Below are 22,761 nucleotides of genomic sequence, written 5' to 3'. Positions count from 1 at the left end.
CGTGCGTACATACATTCTTCCATTTATACAGACACACATTCTTCCATCCATACATATACTTCCATAAATGCATACATACATACAGTACATTCTTTCATATATCCGTCCATCCATACATACTCTTCCATCCATTCTTCCATGCATGCATACAGTACTGTACAAAAGTCTTATTGCATGCACATTACTATTTTCACACAAAAAAGCCAGTTATTTATATCTTTTGCTGTAGTGTGTCAGAAGGAAATATCAGTTTACATTTCCAAACATTCCTTTTGCCAATAATTGTAATAATCCAGTGAGATTTTTGTATGCACAAGGAGTCTAACAACAGCCGGTGCTCCACACGGAGATCTGATCTCACCATCATCGAGTCCATCTGGGATTACATGAAGAAACAGAAAAAACTGAGACAGAATAAATCCAGAAGAACTGTGGCAACGTCTCCAAGACGCTTGAAGAAACCTGCCTGCAAAGCTATCTGGAAAACTATGTTCAAGTGTACCGAGGACAAAAGCTGTTTTAAACGCAAACGGTGGTCACACCAAATATTGATTTGATTTAGTTCATAAAAGTTCATTGATAAATAAAATCTATTTATGACATTAGTTTTGAAAACATCCTGACTTTACAGCATTTTTACACAAGTGCCTAAAGCTTTTCACAGTACTGTAGCTTTGCAGGCAGGTTTCTTCAAGCGTCTTGGAGACGTTGCCACAGTTCTTCTGGATTTAGTCTGTCTCAGTTTTTTCTGTTTCTTCATGTAATCACATACAGACTCTATGATGGTGAGATCAGATCATACCGGCTGTTGTCAGACTCATTGTGCATACAAAAATCTCACTGGATTATTACAATCATTGCCAAAATGAATGTTTGGAAGGGGGGTCCTGTTCTTCTGCAATAGTACAGCATCCCCAGATCCAAAACAAGCAAAGAAATATATCTGCAATTGAATCGGCATGACCCTCGCAGTGCATTGTGGGTATTCTCTAGCTGTTGCAGTGCATTGTGGGATTGAATGCGTGCAGTCGATAATGTCCACTATGGTTTCATAGACCACTATAAATGGCTGGGCACCTCAAAATTTAAGGATTCCTGACACACCCATAGTATGTATGTCATTTTTACAACAGTCTCATTTGTGGTTGATCCAATCATAATTCAGAGTTGAAACAGTCTGTTTATTAAAATGTAATTTGTGTGTTTGCAGGTGCCACTGGAGGAAGGCTTGAACAAAACCATCCAGTACTTCAGCAGAGAGCTGGAGCATCAAGCCAATAATCAGTATATACCCAAACCCAAAGCTGCACGGATGAAAAAAGGAAGACCCAGACACAACTGATCAGTTGTGTTCATCTCAGGAATGCTGGGATACTGGAGGACCTTAGACATCCAGCAGCCATTTTACAGTGTGGGTTTCCCACCTCCCACTTACTGATACATCTTTTTGAAGATAAAAAAGGAATTTTTCTCATGATTTTTGCGCAAATGTTTTGAAAAGCGGCTCAGGCAAAAAGCTGTCTCTAAAGAGTTTGTTTTTCAGTCAAATGTGCCTCAAAGATATCCAATTTACAAACTTTGCCTTGCACTTTGGTTTGTCAGTCATCTGTCTGTTATTTAAAGCAAGCTTAGATCATCTTGTGCATTTTTGTTGTGTTTACATTCTGTGCCGTTTTAATTGATGTGATCTAGGTTTTTTTTTTATTTTATTCTTATTTTTTTTATTTGATTTTTTTTATCATTGTCAAAGCTAGCAGTGTGTTTGTTTTGTTTTTTTGAATGGACGCCTGCAGGAAATTATGGAAATTAGCGATTGCATATTATTTAAAGATCTTGAATGTCTGGTCTGGAGCAGGAAACCTCATCCAGCTCTGTCCTGAAATTTGAGGACACGGATTAAAGAAAAGCTTTGGAAAATGTCCTTTGTGATGATTTTGAGTAAAATCTATTGTTACCCTTGTGAAACTTCATACAGAACTTTGAATCTATAATTGATTTCAGGTGAAAAGAATATTTTAATAAAATATTTACTGTGATTTTCACTGTATTCCCTTTTTAATCTCACTATCTCTGTCCTTCTGCTCAGTGGCTGATCATTTCCCATTTTTATTGCTTTTCACTGCTGCATTTCCATTCATAATCCCTTTTTTCCCCTCTTCCCTTTACCACTGTTGGATGCATAAAAAAAATGGAGGTCTGTATATTTAATGTTTTTGACAGAAGTCGCTTTTGGCTCACCAAGGCTGCATTTATATGATCAAAATACAATAACATTAATTTTGTAAAATATAATTAACATTTCAAAAAGCTGAATTTCCAGTATCGTTACTTCAGTCTTCAGTGTCACGTGATCCTTCAGAAATCATTCTAATATGATGATTTGCTGTGCTGCTTAATATTTTTTGAGGAAGCTGAGATACATTTTGAAAATTCTTTGAGGAATAGAAAGTTCAAAAGAACAGCATTTATTTGAAATACATCTTCTGTAACACGATACTGTCACTTTTGATCAATTTGATGCATCCTTGCTGAATAACAGTATTCATTTCTTTAAAAAAAGAGAACGAAAAAAAAAACGGTTATGAAAAATTAGTTTTTGTGGTCTTTATTGTAACACTGCTTCCAGACTTTTAAAACTACACCAGATAGAAGACCTTAAAGGATAGTTCACTAAAAAAATGTCAAGTTGTTTCAAACATGCAAGACTTTCGTAACACAAATTCATGTTTTGATGAAAGATTTCTGTTGCTCCATTGACAGTCTATGCAACTACAAAGGATAGTTCACCCAATAATGATTCCATCATCATTTCCTGACCCTCATGTTCCCAACCCATAAGTTGTTGTTTTAAAAAAAAAAAAATTATAAAAAAAAAAAAATGTGTTTTCATTATTATGAAAGCGAATGAAGACTGGGGCTTTCAAGCTCTAAAATCCTACAGTGGAGGACAATATTATCAGTAATGAACTACATTTCAGTCTTTTATCACAAATTTATCATATGGCCTACTTTTATGATATTTTTTTCTGGGATTTGTCATTTTGGAGTAAAAGTAATGATAGAATTTTCATTTATGTGTGAACTATTCCTTACAAATTGATGTTATTTTGATGTTCTATCTGTTCTTACAATTTACAAAATTGAGTACAAGTTACAAAATAAGCAAGCTGACATCATTGTGCAGTAAATCAGAGTGATTATGTCTTAGAACTGTATTCTGGGCAGCAGTGACGTGGTTCTGGGAGGACATGGTCTTTTAGTAGTAGTCATAGTTGACATTTGCTCCATGCCTGTATGACCCAGCGTTCCGAGGTCCTATGGGAGAGTTTTCATCATAGTGATGCTGGCGACCTTGGTCACTGGATTGGTGGTGGTCCATCCAATAGGCGAGATCAGTTTCAAGTCTCTGAAGGAAATGAGAGGGAAAAAGGTCCAATCAATGAGATAAATCAAAGTTTGAAATAAGATGTCACAACTAAATAATGGCATTCTGTACCATCTGACGTTCTGTACTACACACTGTATAATTAATTGTTTAATCAATGTACTATTTAAGATGTGCCCAAAACATTTTTAAAACTGATATATGTGGGTGAAATAACATTCTAATCAACCAATCAGATTTGAGGGACAAGTTTGCAGTTTATGCTCACACATTTAGGCTCACAACCAGGGTTAGGTGCTTCTATGTCAGTGTTATTCAACTCTCATTTCCCTCTTTAGGGATGAGTTATGGGTAGGGTTAGATTTAGGGGTAGGGATGGGGTTAGGACAGAATTTTGGACAGGAATGTTGTTCCAGGATCAACAAAATATGTTGACACAGGAATGTGTCTTACTTGACAAAATCATGGTGACGGATATCTGTGAGCTTAATTATGCCCTTGTGAATGATAAGGGTCAAGGACAATGAGTTTATATGTATAAAATTTGTTTTTGCAGTAACAATAGCTGTTTTTCGCACATGACAGTCAGACAAACAAAAATATGTATATTGTGGCCACAAATCAATTTGTTTCTACTACTTACTAATATGTCAGCATGTTTTACTAATTTGTTCCCTCATTTTAACTAAATCGTGCACACATTACACAATTGTAATTGAAATTATTCAACCCCTATTACAAATCAGGTTTCTTGGCAGAAAATTAAGCTTTCAGCTGTTTGCAATGAACAAATCAAACAAAGGTAATTGCAATAGCTCAACACAACAAATGTGCCAAGTGGTTTCCCCAAATTTAACTGAGAATGCAACTTTTCGTGACTACTGCAGTCTCAAAATTATTCAACCCCCTGAATAGAATCCCTCACAACAGCAAAAATCTGCAAAACAGGTGTTGTCTCAAGCACACCTTATGCAGCTAATCAAGGGCTTCATTAGTTGCACCAGGTGTGCTTGATCTAGAACACGTGAAATATCTGAACTGGCTAGGTTTGTTGAGTGTCACGTTTGACTGCATGTTAGAAATATGGCGAAGTCAAAAGAATAGTCCAAAAAGTTAACAGAAGACATCATCGCCCTTCACAAATAAGGAACAGGATACAAAAAGATACTGAAGGCACTATATGTTCCTAGAGACACCATCGAAAGCATAGTTCGCAAGTTCAAAGTTAAAGGAACAGTGGTTACACTACCTGGACGGGGCAGAAAAAGAAAGCTATCAACGACAGCAACCAGATTTCTGAGAAGGCAGGTTCAGAAAAACCCTTGAGTGACTGCAAAAGACCTGCAGCAAGACTTGGTGGCAACAGGCACTGAGGTTTCAGTTTGCACAGTAATGTGCGTACTAAACGCAGATGGTTTCCATGCCAGAACTCCAAGTCTATACCACTACTGACCCAAGTCATAATCATATAAAGAAGCCACATAAATTTGGGGTTTTCTGTTCTGTGGAGCGATGAAACAGTTGCCTACAGTTAAGCATGATGGTGGCTAGTGATGCTCTGGGGCTGCTTTGTATCCTCTGGCACTGTAAACCTGCAGTGTGTGGACTGCAAGATGGATTCATTGAAGTATCACGAAATCTTAGGTGAAAACGTCATGCCATCAGTGAGGAAGCTGAAGCTTGGGCGTCATTGGAGCTTCCAACAGAATAATGATCCCAAGCAAACCTCAAATTGGCTTGGTTGCAGAAGAAGTACTGGAAGATTCTACAGTAGCCATCACAGTCACCTGACTTGAACCCCATTGAAAATCTCTGATGGGATTTGAAGAAGGCGGTTGCAGCACGCAAACCCAAGAATATTACTGAACTGGAGGCCATTGCTCATGAGAAATGTGATAAGATTCCTAAGAAACGCTACTAACTGTTAATGCTGTCTTCTGTTAACGCTGCCAGAAAATGTTATCTCATTTGCAGCAGGTTAAACAGCAAACAGGTGCTCTACTAAGTATTAAAGATTCTTGCCATGAAGGGGTTGAATAATTTTGAGACTGCAGAAGTCATTAAAAGTTGCATTTTTTTTGTTGCATTTGCAAAGTCAGTACATTTTGCCAATAAACCTGAGTTGCAATGGGGGTTGAATAGTTTAGATTACAACTGTAATAATTTGTTCCCTCCTTACACCGTGGCCACATTGTTCCCTTGTTTTAGTTCAATCAAAATGAGGAAAAATATTAATTCAACGTGGCCACAATTTTTTAAAATGATGGAACGAATTCGTGGCCACAATTTATTAAAACAAGGGAACGAATTCTTAACTAGTGGCCATGATCTATAATTTATGCATATGTCATGTGCGGTTCTCAGTTGAAAACTTTATCCCAGCTAACAATAATATGTTCTAAGAACATTTTTCTAACATTCCCATTAAGTTATGAAAATGTTATTTCTGAATGTTCTCTGAATGCCCAAAACATTTACACATTATTTCTTTGTAATGTGAATGTAAAGAAAACATTCCATTCTTCAAACATTATGGAAACGTTCATTTTGAATGTTCTGAAACAAACTAGTAACATTTCAAAAATGTCCAACTAAAACAAACATTTTTTGTGCTTACAAAAGTGCTTTGAGAACATTATTAAGAACCAGATAACTCTGAATGCAATGTATTAAAACTACTGGAAGAACGTTTGTTCATTACTTTAAGACAACCTTGAATGTTCCTTGTTAGCTGGGTTCAATCCCTCAAGGATAGAGAATCTGTGAAAAATAGCCTACTTTTGGTGAATACCTTTATGTTTGAACTACATTAAGGTAGAGCATTAAGAGAGTTCAAAATTGATTTCACATGCACACACACACACACTTTTGGAATTATTCAAATGTAGCCTACATAACTTTTTATAAAAAGTTGCACCTTAAAGGTGCTCTAAGCGATGTCACACATTTTTTAGGCCAACACATTTTTTGTCACATTCAGCAAACATCTCCTCACTATCCGCTGGCTGCCTGTCCTCTGAACACACTGTAAAGAAACGCGATCTCTGTAGACAGCCCAGGCTCCACAAACAGCAACAAAAACAAACTGCGGCGACCCGCTCCCCGAAACATAACAAACTGTTCCAGCCAATGACCGACAAGAAGGGTTTGGGGGTGTGGTTTGGGGGGTTAGTGTGCGGATGAGGAGGAGGGAGGGTCTAGCTAGCCTCCGTTTTGTTTGACAATAGTTCGAACGTCAACAAGAAGTGACGTCACCCAGGATCGCTTAGAGAACCTTTAAGTTGGAAGCCTAAATTGGCTGTAGCCTTTTTGTAACAGGTCAATCCCATATGGGATTTGATTCAACTAAATCAAACGGACCTGAGGAATTCTTGATTCTGATTGGTCAATTACGACATTCAGCAGTCGCATTTTCTTTGTGTCCATGAAGATCGTATGCAACCCTCTATACCTGACTGACTGCTGTTTCCCAGTGGTCCACAGTTACAAGATAATTGCCAGACAAATCAATATTTCATGCCCATTATGTATTCAATTATGTTTTTCAGGGCTGGGCAGCTCTGGCCCTCGAGATCCACTTTCTTGCACAGTTTTGCTCCAACCTAAACTCACATGCTTGTAACTCTAGTAATCTTGAAGACCTTGATTAGCTTTTTGAGGTGTGTTTGATTGGCGCTAAACCCTGCAGGAAAGTGGATCCCGAGGGCCAGAGTTGGCAATTAAAAAATAAAAAATAAAAATTTGTGCAAGCAACATCAAACCGTTCAGATGCAGGCTGGAAAAACAGCCGTGCAAGACAGAATTTTCCACAAACATCTATTCAAAAACAAACTGACTGGAAACATAAGGGTGATAAAGAAGCAACATACAGTATTTTATGATGAATCTATAAAGTATTTTTAAGTTCTTAAACACCTCTAGACAAAGTTAAGGCAAACGCATAATAAATCTCTGTCTTAAATTGTAGCATAATTTGTCTTACATTGATGTTGGTGAGAAGTAAAAAATGACATAAAGGTGTAGCTATACCCGAAGCTATTTTAAGAGCTGTTATATATCAAATTGGTTTATGGTATATTAAAAGCTGACACAAGTACTCACTGCTTCATCAAAGCCCATGTACATGAACTGCTGGATCCACTGCTGAACGTCAGGCCGGCTGCGGTCCCACAGGTTTCTTCTGGGCCTTTTAAGGGAGGCCAGGAACTGTTTGGCCTTGGAGGGAGTCACAGCCACAGCTGCAGCTGGCTTTACATCAGCGTCCACTAGTGGGAGACAAAGCAACGGGACAGGAGGACACAAATTTGGTTAAAGCACACACACAGGGGGCTGAGTGGTGCAGGTATGACATCACTTTGTAGGCCAAAACGCGGAAGCCTGTTAGCATTTTTCCGGTTCCATCGTCCCGAAGTCAATGGGTTTTTTGAATGGGGTTTTGGTTAAATGGCTGAAATGAACACAAGCTCAAGACACTTTCATGTTTTATTCTACAACATAAAATTCATCAATGTTACCCCACTCATGATTTTTTGAAGTCTTGAAAAAGGCGGTTGCTAACAAGGGGCTAAATGGGACTGCAGAGGCTGTCGAAGAGATTTAACGTCATCCCGCTGAACAGGTAAACTCAGTCCGCTTTTACGGGCTCATTTGGCTAATAACTGTGCTCTTATAAACTATTCTAACTCAAACGTTCTGGGAAAATGTTTTTAGATAAAGACTGAAATAGTTAAACTTAGTGATGATGACGTTGAATTTGTGGGACCGTGCATGGTGTAGTTCGCTTATAGTCTAGCTTTTTACTTCTGGCAACTGCATTTAGGCTTCAAAATGTATAAAAGCTGTGTTAATCTGTGATAATTAACTTGATGGACAAAATCATAAACTTTTGTTGATGACAGAGCTTGTTTTTAGCGATAATCCAAAAGCCTGTGGGAAAATGCTATTGGATTTTTGTCGAGGGAACCGGTGTTATGATAACGGCCGGTCGACCTACAAAGGGACGTCATGCACCACTCTATTGGTGATTTTGTTCAGTTTGTTGCTGACAAAATAAAACATGCAATAAAAATAAATAAAAAAAGTCACCTCTTTTCATCAAGAGTTTTTCCAGGGTGTTCTCACTAGCAACATCTAGAAAATATCACAAAATGAATTAAAAGGATTATACATTAAGTGCGTGCTTGTGCTTGTGCTTGTGCTTGTGCATGTGTGTGTGTGTGTGTGCATAATATTATTTAAAAAAATACACTGTAAAAATGTTATATTGACAGTAAAAATGCTACATTACAAACATCTTTAATTGGTTACCTGTAAGTTACCTTACCATATACAGTGAAAAATTTCACTATAAAATTTACTATAAAATACTGTCTAATTTATTGTGAAAAACAAAGGATCACATCACATGTGATTACATTTTTTATATAATTTAGTTTCTTCTCATTTTTATTGGTAAACAACATTTTTCTGTTAGATTTCCTGTTATTTATTGCATTATTTTAGTGTTGTGTGTTATCCTGATGGTGTTTGTGTGTATGATGATCCTGTGCATTTATAATAAAAAAAAATGATTGGCCATGTTTTACAAATAGGCCACTTATCATGAACTCCGATTATTCATGTGGTTTTCTGTTTTACCCTCTTTTATCATGGTAGTTAGTTTTTGGTTAAATGGCTATACTATAATAATATAATATAATATGGTATAATATTGACATAATATTACTTAATTATATATATCTAAACAAATGACCATCCCTCAAACATTGTCATCGTGCAGCTTTCTGTAATAATCGAGCCTACAAAACATCTCATTTAAACTCTCAACAGTACAAAACAGTACAGTACAAAGAGACAAATAGCATCACAAATGAACATCCTTCAAAAAAAAAAGTGAATAACTTTCAACTACGTTTAGTATTTTCAAGCCTTCATTCAAGGACTGAACAGTTTCTCATGCATTCCAACTCTGTGGAAAGTGTGATTCCATCAGACACTTTAGATAGGGGGAGGGAGGAAGATCATAGACTATAACAAGCCTAAGATGAAAAACAAGTGGTCCTAACAAGAGATTTCATAACTTTCAGTGCAAAAACTCCTGCAAACTCCAAAAATCTCTCCAGCTGTTTGCTCGCTCTAGTGTTCCTTTCACACATTTAACATGCTGTGAAGTGAAAAAAATTATACACATTCACTCTGATCTGACAAAGAAAAAAATATTCTGCCCACATTACATTTACTGAACTTTCCCACCTTTTCCACTTCAATTCCAAGTGAAATCACCCACGTTCATACTTCAGACATAACTAGAGAGCAAGCACATTTTAGCAGACACTTTAAAAAAAAACAAAAAAAAAAACGGTAAAGTGCACGAACGAACAAGAAAAAAAGAGAGGAAAAAATGACCTGAGAGAGCCAGTACAGTCAGTAGGGCCACAAAGGTGAGCAGGCGCAGGTAAAACTTCTCAGAAACCATGACTTCTTGTCTTCTTCTCCGTCGATTTGCACAACGGCGCTGGTCTGCAAGCAAACGTTCAGAGAGGAGAGAGGAGGAGAGAGCCTGAGGGAAGCCCACGCAAACATTCCCAACGGAAACTGCAGCTGGCAAATTACTGTAAGCTTAACAGAAAGACCCTGTCTCCTTGTAAATTTAAGTGAATACACATGTGCAGCGTGAGTAGTTTTCCACATTCAATGGAGTTGCAGCCCTTGATTCTATAGTAGTCAACATTTGAAGTGGATCAATTCAAAACCTTTCATCAAAGTTATACATACAATACCCGTTCTTGTCTTAGGACAACTTTGAGGAACTTTTTTGATCCACTTCAAATGTTGACTAGTTTGACTTCTTTAAGCCTTCTCATCTTGAATCATTTTGAGTTTAGGTAACTGTTGCCAAAAGCTTTAAACGACCAAACCCTCAAGGTTCACCAGCTTTTAGGATTTGAAAAAATGGTGTATGATCTACTTTGAGTGATTCGTTTAAACAATTTTCACGCTCGCAACTTTCACAAATAACTACAAAGAAACAGCAAGTAACACACCGAATCCGATAATCTTTGTTTTATCCACAACTTACTTCCACTTTGTGCAAAATGAATCAAAATTGTAATCATGTACTGATCAAAAATCATGTGCAAATCAAGATTAGTTTTGCATCAGCTCATGCAGACTGTGATCTGTATAAATCAGATGCATGTGTGGTTTGGAGTTGTTTGGACTGAACAGAGTTGTAGGAGTTGTTTGTTTCAGATTGTGGAGGTGAAGTTGGCCCCTTTCGTCAAGCTGACCCCCTATGGGCCTGGAAACAGCCAATGGCAATTTGTGGTCAGAAGGCTAAGTCTACAAACCCAGAGGGTGAAGGAAGTACAAGCTCTCACTAATTTGCTGGTTGTTAGCTGTGACCGAGGAAATCCGAGACACCTTGTTAGAGTATTTTTCTGACTACAGGATTATATGGGCTTGCATGAGTGGGAGTATCAGCAGAGGGATGTCATGACTCATGTCCCTCCACTTTATTAATTTAAGACACTCCCCATGGTGTTCCTTGATAGCAGAAACTGGGCACAGGCATTTACCGAACAGCTAACAGGGAACGCTCCAGAAATTTGGCTGAAAGTTCTGACATGGTTCAGCCAAAAGAAAAAAGAACCAAAAGTTCTTCCAGTAACGTTAATAAAAACGGATCACCCAGCCAGATCTCACGGCAATTCGTACGAATTTTACGAGGTGGCTAATTCGTACTAATTCATACGACCTCACTCGTAAAAATTCGTGCGATTTTTGCTAATTCGTACATATTTTACGAGTTACCAAATTCGTATGAATTCGTACGAATGACCTACCCCTGACCCCGCCCCTAAACCTACCCATCACGTGGGTTTAGACAAATCGTACGAATTCGTACGAGTGAGGTCGTATGAATTAGTACGAATTAGCCACCTTTTAATCACTCGTACGAATTCATACGAATTGGTCGTGAGATAGCGTTGGATCACCAGTATGTGAAGGACATGTATCAGACTACCAGATCCTGAGATTCATCTGTTGTTTCGGTGGGGGGAACAAAGATGTCTCCTTTGATTTATTGTGGATTACTGGAAGGTAGATTTTGTGATTATGCTAACGGCATCATATTCATATAATAGCACTGTGATTCCTGATGATGAGTTTGATGCAGTGAAGAGTGTATGTTCTGCATAGTGGAGTTGTTGCTTCGCTTGCTCTATTTAAGCGCTCAGATTAGTGATTGTGAATATGCATGGATTTCTTTTGCATCTGATGAATCACTGTTAGTAATTTCCTTCCAATGCTCTTTTAATTAAAGACAAGTGGTTGAAGCTTGGATTGTGATCATTATCTGGAGTGTTGTCTTAGTGTTTTTTTTAACATTTGTTTCTTCCAAAAGCTATTGTCTTCTGCATGTCTTTAGAGACCAGCCTTTTAGTGCAGCTCGATAGTTTATTTTCACTTTGCAGTGATGTTTCATATGAAACATTGTGTATAATATCACAGGATTTTTACACTGCTGAAAATGAATTTTAGAAATGTAAAATGTACCAACTGCATTGTACTCTTTCGAGAAGAGATGATAGCAGAATATGTGATGTAGACTGACTGGCAGACACAAACTACTTATTGAAACTGGAAGGATCCTAACTTTGCATAAGTGAATGTTTGGTCTGCTCAAAGTCAGTGATTCTCAGAATGGAAAACTTTAAATATTATTGTACATGCAGAACTTAGCGACTTTCAGAACTGCTTCACTCTAATAAAAGGAAACACAGTCTGGAAGGAAAAGTAATGGTTTTTATTTCACAAATTCAATTTCCATGCAGTTCACAGCATGGACTTGGACCATCATGAGAATGTGGTCCATGCTGTGAATGTTCAATTTTTCACCATTCCTCTCTGGCAGGCAAGGTTGCCTTATTTTACATAATGCAAAACTTGAAGGAATTTGTATTCAATATTGACTTTCCTGCAACAATTATGTCGTCAGTAGTATTTACCAGAGATTTGCATTGGCTGTTAGGCATTACATGATTGAATACAAGAAGATAGTCACTCAAAAGCAAAAAAGTCCACAACATATTGATGTTGAATTTGTGTCATCATCAATAAAAAACACAATGACATTAAGAAGAAAGTCATATTGAATACTTGGAATGGGTTAAAGGTCCTCAGCCATACAAAAATACATTTAAAAGATCTGTATACTCTTTTGAATGTCATGCATCACGGGTTAAACAGAGTGACAGAGCAAATGTTTGAGTGTGATGGAAAGAGGAAAAGCATCGAGCAGAAACTGTTTTGATTTTTTTTTTTCCAAAAATGTATACAAGGTATTTTACTTTCAAGAAATAATAATGAAACAGTGTTTCTGAGCAACTGCGGGCAAAAAGTGAAAAAGACAAATCAGTTTGAAGCAATGTGTCATACTGAGGATATTATTTCACATATTTCAAATAACAGTCACATCTGTGCTGTTCATGCCAAAACCACCACCACATAAGGGGAAGCTTATTGTCTACTTTGTAATATCATCATAACACACTAATAATGTGATAATGAAACAGTGTAGGCTCCAAAACCCTGGTAAAATAAATCCAAATATCTTTTCACAAAATGTATTTACTGCTGTGCTTACATTTTAAATAATTGATTTACAAAAATGTGGGTAACAGTTTATTTTAGTGTCCTTGTTAGATGTTGCATGTGATTACTTTAGTAATACCTATAAATTGTGCATAATTACATGCAACTAACCCTAAACCCAATCATAACCCTTTAATAAGTACCTGATGTTAATTAATATTACTCAGTACTTTAATGGTTAGTTCACCAAAAATTGTAATTATCCCATAGTTTACTCACCTTCAATCCATCCTAGGAGTATATGACTTTCTTCTTTCAGTCAAAGACAATCAGAGTTATATTAAAAAATATATATTGGCTCTTCCAGCTTTATAATGGGAGTGAATAGAAACTGAGATATTGAAGCCCAAAAAAGCGCATCCGTCCATCATAAAAGTAATCCATACTGCTCCAGGGCATTTTTAATAATAAAGGCATTTTTGTAAGAAAAATATCCATATTTAAAACTTTATCAACTAGAAACAATGGCTTCCGTACGTGAGTAGAGCTCTGGACGAAGAGTGACTCATGACGTTTTGACAAACGCGGAACCGGTCACGAATTAGAAGTCTACAAAGAGAATTTTTAAAGAGAAATGCCGGAGGAGCTTGAGTTTGTTGCCCTGCCCTATATGTTTGAACCGCGAGAGGCGTCTACTCTCACCCAAGCTTACACAACTCCTACATCCTACGTCATACGTCGGAACTCGATTCTCGTGAACATGCGGACGGATGTTACCGGAAGTTAGTGACTACAGTTTATAAAGTTATAAATATGCATCGCTTTGCACTTAAGGCCTTTATTAACCCCCTGGAGCCGTATGGATTACTTTTATGATGGATGGATGCACTTTTTTGGGCTTCAAAATCTCATATTATTCACTCCCATTATAAAGCTTGGAAGAGCCAGGATATTTTGTAATATAACTCCGATTGTGTTTGGCTGAAAGAACATATGCACCTAGGATGGCTTGAGGGTGAGTAAATTATGGGATAATTTTCATTTTAGGCTGAATAACCCTTTGAATGCATAATTATATAGGCTAACAAGGACACCGTGCAATAGTGTAACCAAAATGTGCTTAATGTTGTACTTACAATAAACATAAAAAATAAATGGGAGAAAAAGGGACAAAATGACTTTCTGGAGGAAAATGTGTGCTGTATATAATTATAACACATCAAAGTACTCGAGTCGAGTGAAGGCAAACTTTAAAGGAATAGTCAGCTCAAAAGTGAAAATGGTGTCATCATGTCCTTCTTAACCTTAGGAATATTCAATTAAAATGATGACATTTCGCAGTAGATGATCAAATGGTGAGAAAGTGATTGGACGATGACTCACTGAAAGCCCTCTGAGCCGGATGTTCAAGACAGATAACAGAGCCTGATGAGAAAATTAAACCTAGAAACATGGAGCTGTATAGGAGGCCATAAAAGAACACGAAGAAACGTGACAAGTAAATCAGTAAACAGAACACACCATGTAACATTAATGCCATTCAATTACTCTGCAACTGAGCTTTACCCTCAGCATGGGAGTAAATCACAATTTTGGACTTAGTACAGGCTTGTGAGAAAACAATTTGTATCACAGCAGTGATGTCAAATAATCTGAAGAAGAATCATCTTAAAAAAAAACATCTTTAAAGGGCTGTGTGTTTGACATTTTAAATCTTTTATCGTCTTTCAGCATTTACACTTTCTTGATTCATGATTGTATTTTTGTGGACATATAAACTCAGATCTTAATAAAATTCAGTTATAGATGAAAGCTTTAAAACATAAAAGTTAAAAGAAAATGGTTGCAAAATGTTTATCATGTTTAGTTTATATCACAACTGCATTCCCAATTGGATCAGACTCATAATGCCCATAAAAAGACAAACCTTTCTCTGAATTAACATGCACCCCAGGACATTGTGTGTATTATTACTGTATTTTACATTGTCTTTGTATACTCGTTTATGAATGCATTATGATTGAACTACTAGTTTATATAACCTTATATAATATCATGTTTCATTTCAAAGTGATCCTATCTTAATTTCATGAAAATTGGGCTGAGTTGGGCAGAGTTTAATGGCACACAAATTTGCAAACTCACTCTGATTATCCAAATGAGTCAGCTTCCAAACAAATAAACTTTGCCCCACTTGAAATTACACCTTTTTCATTGGTCAAGCCAAACTTGAGTTAAAAGGGCAATATCTTAGTGACCCTGCTCTATTCTTTGGCTGCTTCCGAAATCGCATACTCTCTTGAGTAGGTACTTAATTTGAATAAGTAATTATAAAATTCATTATTAAAGAGTGTTCGCTAGACGAACAGGTTAATTGATTGTAATGTTAATTCTGCTACTTCAATCTAATCCGATTCAGATATTTATAATTAATTATAACGAGTTATGCTTAATTATTCATATTTCCCTTTGAGCTAATTTGCTACAATATATTTATTGTAATTTGTGTGTCACTGGTGTCAAAGCATGACTAATTTGGAGAATTATTGTTATATCATCATAACCAGGGCTTGATATTAGCTTTTTTTGCTCACCAGCCACTGAGGCTAGCGGTTTTCCAAAGTTACTAGCCACCCAGCATTTTTATTAGCCACGATATATATTGTATATATTATATATGACATTCAACCCACCAAAGTGGCTAGTAGTAGTGACTGCATTACACACCACTGCTGAAATCAACTCGCATTTGGTGGGTTGGCGGGTGTTAATGTCAAAGCCCTGATCATAACACATTAATAATGTAATTATAAAACAGTTTGGACTCCAAAACTCTGGCAAAATAAATACAAATGTCTTTCGCAAAGTGCATTTATTTCTGTACTGATTTGCAAAAATGTGCTTAATGTTGTGCTTACATTAAACATCTTTGAAGGGTGAGCGAGAGAAAAACCTGTAAAAATGATTCAAAGGTGAGAGTAAGGCCGCAAGGGGATGCTCCATAAGGAAAAGACATGTAATAGATACAGTATAACCCAGGCATATAATGGAGGGGAAACTTTTCACAGAGGAAGCCCAGTGGGAAAAGACAATGTTATTTTAAGTCTTCAACTTCCAGCACTGGATGGTCTTCTTGCCCTGGGGTGCTTCCGTAACCTAGAAAACCAGCAATGGGAAAGTGAGCCCAGTAGTTTCTGGCCAAGCCCAGCAGCGTGTCATATCCGCTCTGAGATCGCAACTCGTCCACCCAGCCGTAGAAATCAGAGGACCACAGGTTCCAGTACGGTAGACTCCTCTTCACCCGGATCTCCCTGTGAGCTGGAAAACCTTCAAGACATAGAAACAACAAGGGTATATCTTCTACTTCAGGCACATTTATGTTCATTTATTTATTTTTCAAAATGTCTTAGTCCCAGACATTTGATGAAAGTCCATCATAAAAATATTAGGTAACATTTCAATTTGATTGAACATTCTGTTGACTAAGTAACTGTGCAACTACATGTCAACTAACTCTCATTAGAGTGTTAGTAGACTGTCTGCTTAATATCTGATAACTCTTTATCATGATGCTCCTTCAACAGACATACTTCTAACTATAAGTAACTTTGCAAGTACATGTTGACTTATTCTAACCCTAGAAGTCTAACAGTCCACTAATACTCTACTAACACTCTAATGAGAGTTATATGTACTGTAGGTGCAAGGTTACAGCAACAGAATGTGTTAAAGGGACCATCAAAATATGTGAAACCAAATATTATTATATATTTGTGTTAAATTATGCAAATTGAAATGAAATAAGCTATTTTATTATTTATTGCGTGAAAATTATTCCTATCAATTTTACACAAACAACTGTCTCTCAGTTGTGGTGTCAATAAATTATTCTGTCCCAAATAATGCTTTTTTAAAATGTATTATTTATTATTAAGTCCACAGGGCTTAAAGTTTTCATAACTGAAGAAACCCTTACATATTTGACACAAATACTGTATGTTTCTTTTATAGCTCTCAAAGAAACACACACACACTCACACACACACACACACACACACACGCACACACACACACACACACACACACACACACACACACACACACACACACACACACACACACACACACACACACACACACACACACACACACACACACACACACACACACACACACACACACACACACACAATGAGAGAAGAATCTGAAATATTTAAGACTGCTGCAAAGCCAATCAAGCAATTCCAAAGGAATAACCTTCAACTGACCTTTTCAACATGTGAAGGCATGTGCTGATTCGACTGATATAGCACTCTTACATAACATTTAGTTACTTCCACAGTTAGTTTTAAACTTTTTATTGGCAAAAGGCCTGTGTAATTAGCTCCCATAATGCTTTGAGCCAGAATTTCTGGCCAAATGTTTGGACTGTTTAGTCCGGTGGTGTTAATGGATCTGGCTAAAGCTGGAACAGACTAAATAAGTAATAAATCAAACAAATCCTTAAGAATGGTTAATCACATCAGCAGATGGGAGAAGTGAGATCTTACCTGCTGCACAGAAGAAAATCGTCAGGAAGGTGCAGAGGAGCACAAATATACGGATATGCGACATCACGTCCCCCTGTGTGCGAATGATCATGGGAGAGAATGATTGCAAAAGTGCCATTTCATTAGGTTTATGATATCACATAATGAAATTAATAAGCTCTTATCAGTCAAATAGGCTTAATGCAGCTCTGCGATTTCAATATACTGTCATTTAGAAGTTTAGAATTCAAGTTTCTGAAGAAACGAAAAGTTTTTAGTTGAAAAATACAGTCCAAAATAAGTGAAAGCTCCATTTTTTGCAGTCATTACTCATTGCATATTGTGTCACCCTTACAAAATCATTCTAAGTGCGATTTGAAAATATACGCTTAGTACATTTTTGTTCTAACAAAGGGTGAAAATTGCAATAAACTGTAATTTCCTGAAGTATCGAGTATTCACATTTCTAAAGTCCAAGATTGGTTTCCCAAAAAAAAAACTTTTCAATACTACTTTTTGTAAGGTCCCCAGTCTATTATTCTTGGTGACAGGTGAAGGCTATTTAGTTCCTTTCTTTAAAGAAGAAAGATAAAATGATCTATAAATGAGCTTCATTGAACTGTTTAAGTGTAGAATTGGCACAAGAACAAAGGTTCGACAAAAACTATGAGAAACCAAGTTTATGGATGATGAATCAGTTTGAAGTTGGTCACACCAATGGGACATTCATCAGAAACATGATAAAAACTGAGTGATCTCTAGAATGCATAACTTTTTTTCAGTTAAATAATACATTTATTTGAACTATAGAAGCGATTATTAACATCTTTACTGTAATTTTTTGTTATCAATCTTACTTAATAGAAATAGTTTTCAAAATAATGCTGTCAGAACCATGAGAGGAAACTTACCTCGAAGCAAGAAGCAGAGAAAGACCTGTACGAGTGAGTCTAAACTCTAATGACTGAGTTTGTGTCTGTCCTTCTCAAATCAGGGTTCTGCTACTGAACAGCAAATAACAGCAAGAAAAGATGCCACATTCTTCTTCCAAGCCAGACACAACATATGCTTGTTACTTCAGCTGTGTTTTTGATTGCACCGACAGAAGAAATAGCCAAGCAGAAGTAGAAGAAAAAAGGATCAGTGGTACATTTAATGGTCACAATGTCATTCATGTTTATACAAGATTGTATTTACATGACAGATTTCAGGTGTGGTAGTGAAACCCCATATGTCATCAGCACAGACAGAGGGACAGACTGAACTACCTTCACATCTTCCCTGCATTCATCAGCACAACGATCATCCTGTCTGACAAAATCACCCAAGAGAAAACCTCGCCAATCACACATCTGTATAAACAGTGCATGTGAATGAGGATTGTGGATAGTTTTTTTTTTATATGGTGAATGATCCAACCTTGAAAATCTAAAAGAAAACAAAAGAATATTCATAATGTTAAATGACATCTTATCCACCAAATAGGTTTTAAAACTGTCCTGTATCAGCAGAAATGTTGGCGGTTTTTTTTCTTCACAAAATTGTTATGTTCTATTACAGGATGGTGGTACAGTAAGCCAAATTCAGGGCATCAAGTGGTAATCAGTGGCCTAAAAGAGATTTTCACTACATAATATATCCATACATATAACACAAGAGGATAGAAAGAACATATTTTATATTTTAATGACAGTATATTTATTGAACAAAAATAAATTATTTTATTTATCAAAATAAACTAGCCTGGCTAACGTCAGACCACGTCTCATTGACATTGAGACGTGGTCTGGGAACCACATGTTCATTTTCTCGTATTTGAGGCGTGGTTTACGAATGCCCAGGGCCGTTTATTGGGTGCTACGAATGTCTATCAAATGTACGTAGCTCATAGCCAAATGTTTCAATTATACCAGATGACGTCTGTAGAGCGAAAGAAATTAGACGAGGAAGAAGACGATGGGTCAGAGATTTATTTGCGTTCTAAACTACTTAGAACAATATCTAAGGCTGCATCGAAAGGTAACTTCGCGTCTGCTGCCATGTTTGATCCATACTAAGGTATAAACAAACTGCTTCGGTGTGTCGCATAGATGTCGTCATCATCTTGCTGCTCCCTCCCCGTTCTGTGATTGATCCCCTCGCTGAGGCGAAAATTTGGTCCATGGTATCCAGACTGCCTAGCAGCGTGAATAAAATCGCGCTGCACAAAGGCAGTATGGGGAAACACAGGCTAAAAATAAACAGAAAATAGTACAAACTTTGCTCAAGTGATTGTTGTGAACAATATTAACTTGGAGATCATTAAAAACATATTATTTTAGCTAATGTATTTGTATAAATGATTTGTGCTTTTTGCCTCATGCTGGTTTTACCCCGTGTGTGGATTTATTCATTTATAAGATTTATTTTCACACAAAATCTGTTGCTCCATCAATGTTCAATACAAACATATATAGATGTTCTACAATCATGCATTATGGGAGCAGTGAAAAGCACATTTTTCTTAAGATGTGCCTTTAGCCCTGTTGTACCCTAGGCTACCTCTTTATTTTTTGTGTTTAATGTTGTACATCTTTATTTATTTATTTTATATATTTTAAATTAACCAATGCTTTAGAAAGATTATCATAAAGTAGCCTAAATGATTATTAATATGGTCATGAACTGATTTTTGTTGTAATCGTAATTTACGAGTGGGACATGTCCCCACCACTTTTTGCCAGGGTCGATATTGTCCCCACCACTTTTGAAACATTCAGATGTAGCCTACCTAATACAAATAAATAAAACATCTCCAGTTAACTAGCAGAGCATTAATTTCGTTTGTGTGTTAAATAATAGGTGTTCTAGCGCTGAATGTGTTGTTTTTAAACCAAGCTGCTGAGCTCGTTGCCACTGCTATCATGCTATTGATGGATACAGTGTTCTCTTGTGCCTCGCACACAGTCTTCACTTGGACGTGCGCTTCAATCTATCGCTTAACGCCGTTGCAGACTCTTTATTCGTTCCAGTGAAATCACAAAACAAAATGCACACAAACGTGTCTCTGCTTGATACACAACCACTGATAAACATATTTGTTTTTGAAGAGAAAAAAAACTATACGAGTGTGGATTAGAACCCAGAACGTCTCGGTTACGTATGTAACCCTCACTCCCTGAGTAGGGAACGGAGACGTTACGTTGTGACGACTAATGGGGTTTCGCTTAGAAAGCCTATCAATTTCGAGTATTACAAAACGAACCAATGGCAAGGAAATGCCATGGGTCTGCGGAATTTGCATAGGGTAACTACGCCCCCACGTCGTGGGTATATAAGGAAGTACGCTGGCAACATGCAGTTATGTTACCTGCTGAGGAGCCGAGACTGAACTCAGGCTGTTCCAGCGGTACAGCGGAAGTGACAGGGAGACGGAATGGAACGGAACTCAGGTTACATACGTAACCGAGACATTCCCTTTCGTAGTCACTATGAGTTACGTCGTGACGACGAATGGGGTTCCCAGTCTAATCACGCCACCTCGGCTGTCTTCCAGTGCCCTGCGTAAGTCTGAGCTCCCTGTCGTGAGACTAGCATGGACGAAGGACTCCTACTTAACCCAGGAATACCAAGGTACACTGGGAAGCATATCTCAGTGGAAATATGTAACTCAATGACTGCCCGAAGGGAGGACTTACAGAATACACATATGAGCCGAGGGGGGGCTGCATATGGAGAACACTGGGGTATCCAGCCCGCAGGGTGGAATCTTTCAACCCCAGGGGTGGCAAGGTGCCTTGCCAAGGGAAAGACACATGCTCGGAGAGGCTTACAGTGGAAATACACATGTGGGGGTCGCCAGAGGGGAACCATGCACATGGAGGCACTAGCCAACACGAAAGCTGCCGGTGACACAACTCTGGCGTTGACGTCAATGGTGCTGGAGGAAGTCAGGGCTTCTCGGGGAAGCTCACCTGAGGAGAATATCGCACGTATCCAGTCCGAGGAGTGGAATGGCGGGCAAGCGAAGACACCTGAGCAGATCCTAGTTACCGGCTAGTTGAAGCGAGTACACGGGAGGAAACTGGCTCTACTCTGAGATTATAGAATCTCGCGAATGTGTTGGGTGTCGCCCAGCCTGCAGCTCTGCAGATGTCTGTTAGCGAGGCGCCATGCACTAGAGCCCAAGAGGAAGCCACACTCCTGGTGGAGTGGGCCTTCACACCAAGGGGGCATGGTCGACCTTGCTGTTGGTATGCCAAAGCAATGGCGTCCACTCTGTGAGACAACCTTTGCTTGGAGAGAGCCTTTCCCTTCAGCTTCCTACCATAACAGACAAAGAGCTGGTCTGAGGTCCTGAAACACTGCGTTCTGTCTACGTAAGCACGGAGGGCGTGTACTGGACAGAGCAATGCCAAGGCTGGGTCTGCCTCCTCCGAGGGCAGCGCTTGCAGGTTCACCACCTGGTCTCGAAAAGGGAGTGGTGGGAAACTTGGGCACATATCCCGGCCGGGGTCTCAGGATCACGTGAGAACAGGCCGGCCCGAATTCCAGGCACGCTTTGTCAACCAAAAATGCCTGCAGGTCCCCTACCCTCTTGATGGAGGCCAATGCAACCAGGAGCGCTGTCTTGATTGACAGGAACTGAAGCTCCACTGATTGTAAAGGCTCAAAGGTAGCACTCTGCAGGGCAGATAGAACCACAGCGAGGTCCCAAGAGGGTACGATAGGAGGGCGAGGAGGATTCAGTCTCCTCGCTCCTCTCAGGAACCTGATGATCAGGTCATGCTTCCCCACGGACTTACCTTCAACTGCATCGTGATGTGCGGCGATAGGGGCAACATACACTTTGAGAGTGGAGGGAGACAGCCTTCGCTCCAACCCATCTTGCAGGAAGGAAAGCGCGACACTGATCTGGTATTTCCTGGGGTACCAGGTGACGAAGAGGTTCCACTTCAACGCATAGCCATGTCTCGTGGACAATGCTCTAGCGGAAGTGATGGTAGCCACCACTGGAGGTGGTATAGGGTACTCAAACCCACCTCGTCACGTCCAGGGAACACACGTGGAGGTTCCATAGATCAGGACGAGGTTGCCAGAGGGTGCCCTGTCTCTGAGAAAGGAGGTCCTTCCTCAGAGGAATTGGGCAGGGAGGTGCTGTCGCGATGAGTACTAGTTCGGAGAACCAAGTCCGGTTGGGCCAATGAGGCGCAACCAATATGACCTGCTCCTCATCCTCCCTGATCTTGCACAGAGCGTGCCCTCGGTCAG

At 38.5% G+C, this 22,761-nt stretch overlaps 3 protein-coding genes across 4 annotated transcripts in view; 1 reads left to right on the top strand and 2 right to left on the bottom strand.

Moving 5' to 3' along the window:
* uxs1 (UDP-glucuronate decarboxylase 1) overlaps positions 1-1,636 on the top strand; it is a 93,268-nt gene extending 91,632 nt beyond the window's left edge. The window contains exon 15 of the mRNA XM_056251779.1: positions 1,211-1,636. Coding sequence (XP_056107754.1) covers positions 1,211-1,342 — 132 coding nt within the window. The 3' untranslated portion in view covers positions 1,343-1,636. The remainder of the gene's footprint in view (positions 1-1,210) is intronic.
* Positions 1,637-2,886: 1,250 nt separating this feature from the next.
* On the bottom strand, positions 2,887-9,975 carry ecrg4a (ECRG4 augurin precursor a). 2 transcript variants are annotated; one of them, XM_056251786.1, is made up of 4 exons: positions 9,791-9,969; positions 8,471-8,515; positions 7,487-7,650; positions 2,887-3,406 (listed from the first exon to the last, which is right to left on the bottom strand). In XM_056251786.1, exons 1-4 carry the CDS (start codon positions 9,858-9,860, stop codon positions 3,257-3,259), a joined length of 429 nt encoding a protein of 142 aa, XP_056107761.1. In that variant the 5' UTR covers positions 9,861-9,969; the 3' UTR covers positions 2,887-3,256. The 2 variants fall into 2 exon arrangements, with proteins under 2 accessions (XP_056107761.1, XP_056107762.1); XM_056251787.1 differs by lacking the exon at positions 8,471-8,515 and having other exon boundaries at positions 9,791-9,975.
* Positions 9,976-15,839: 5,864 nt separating this feature from the next.
* On the bottom strand, positions 15,840-17,616 carry LOC130085827 (otospiralin-like). The gene is made up of 2 exons (XM_056251788.1): positions 17,533-17,616; positions 15,840-16,309 (listed from the first exon to the last, which is right to left on the bottom strand). The coding sequence occupies exons 1-2, from the start codon at positions 17,594-17,596 to the stop codon at positions 16,077-16,079; spliced, it is 297 nt and encodes a 98-aa protein (XP_056107763.1). The 5' UTR covers positions 17,597-17,616; the 3' UTR covers positions 15,840-16,076.
* Between the last annotated feature and the right edge of the window lie 5,145 nt (positions 17,617-22,761).

This window comes from Rhinichthys klamathensis, unplaced genomic scaffold, assembly GCF_029890125.1.
Source record: "Rhinichthys klamathensis goyatoka isolate OS25496 unplaced genomic scaffold, OSU_Roscu_1.1 h1tg000090l_1, whole genome shotgun sequence".
Taxonomy (NCBI): Eukaryota; Metazoa; Chordata; class Actinopteri; order Cypriniformes; family Leuciscidae; genus Rhinichthys; species Rhinichthys klamathensis.
Note: the sequence above shows the minus strand (reverse complement) of the source record. Positions and strands in the feature narration are given on the sequence as shown.

Bases quoted from the DNA above. Each gene is read 5' to 3' on its own strand.
- ecrg4a (XM_056251786.1), bottom strand. From the start codon at position 9,860: ATGGTTTCTGAGAAGTTTTACCTGCGCCTGCTCACCTTTGTGGCCCTA. The intron at 7,651-8,470 runs GTGACTTTTTTT...GTCTCCCACTAG, and splicing joins AAAACTCTTGATGAAAAGAG to TGGACGCTGATGTAAAGCCA. The intron at 3,407-7,486 runs GTGAGTACTTGT...CATTTCCTTCAG, and splicing joins ACATGGGCTTTGATGAAGCA to AGACTTGAAACTGATCTCGC.
- LOC130085827 (XM_056251788.1), bottom strand. From the start codon at position 17,596: ATGTCGCATATCCGTATATTTGTGCTCCTCTGCACCTTCCTGACGATT. The intron at 16,310-17,532 runs GTAAGATCTCAC...TATGTCTTGAAG, and splicing joins GATTTTCTTCTGTGCAGCAG to GTTTTCCAGCTCACAGGGAG.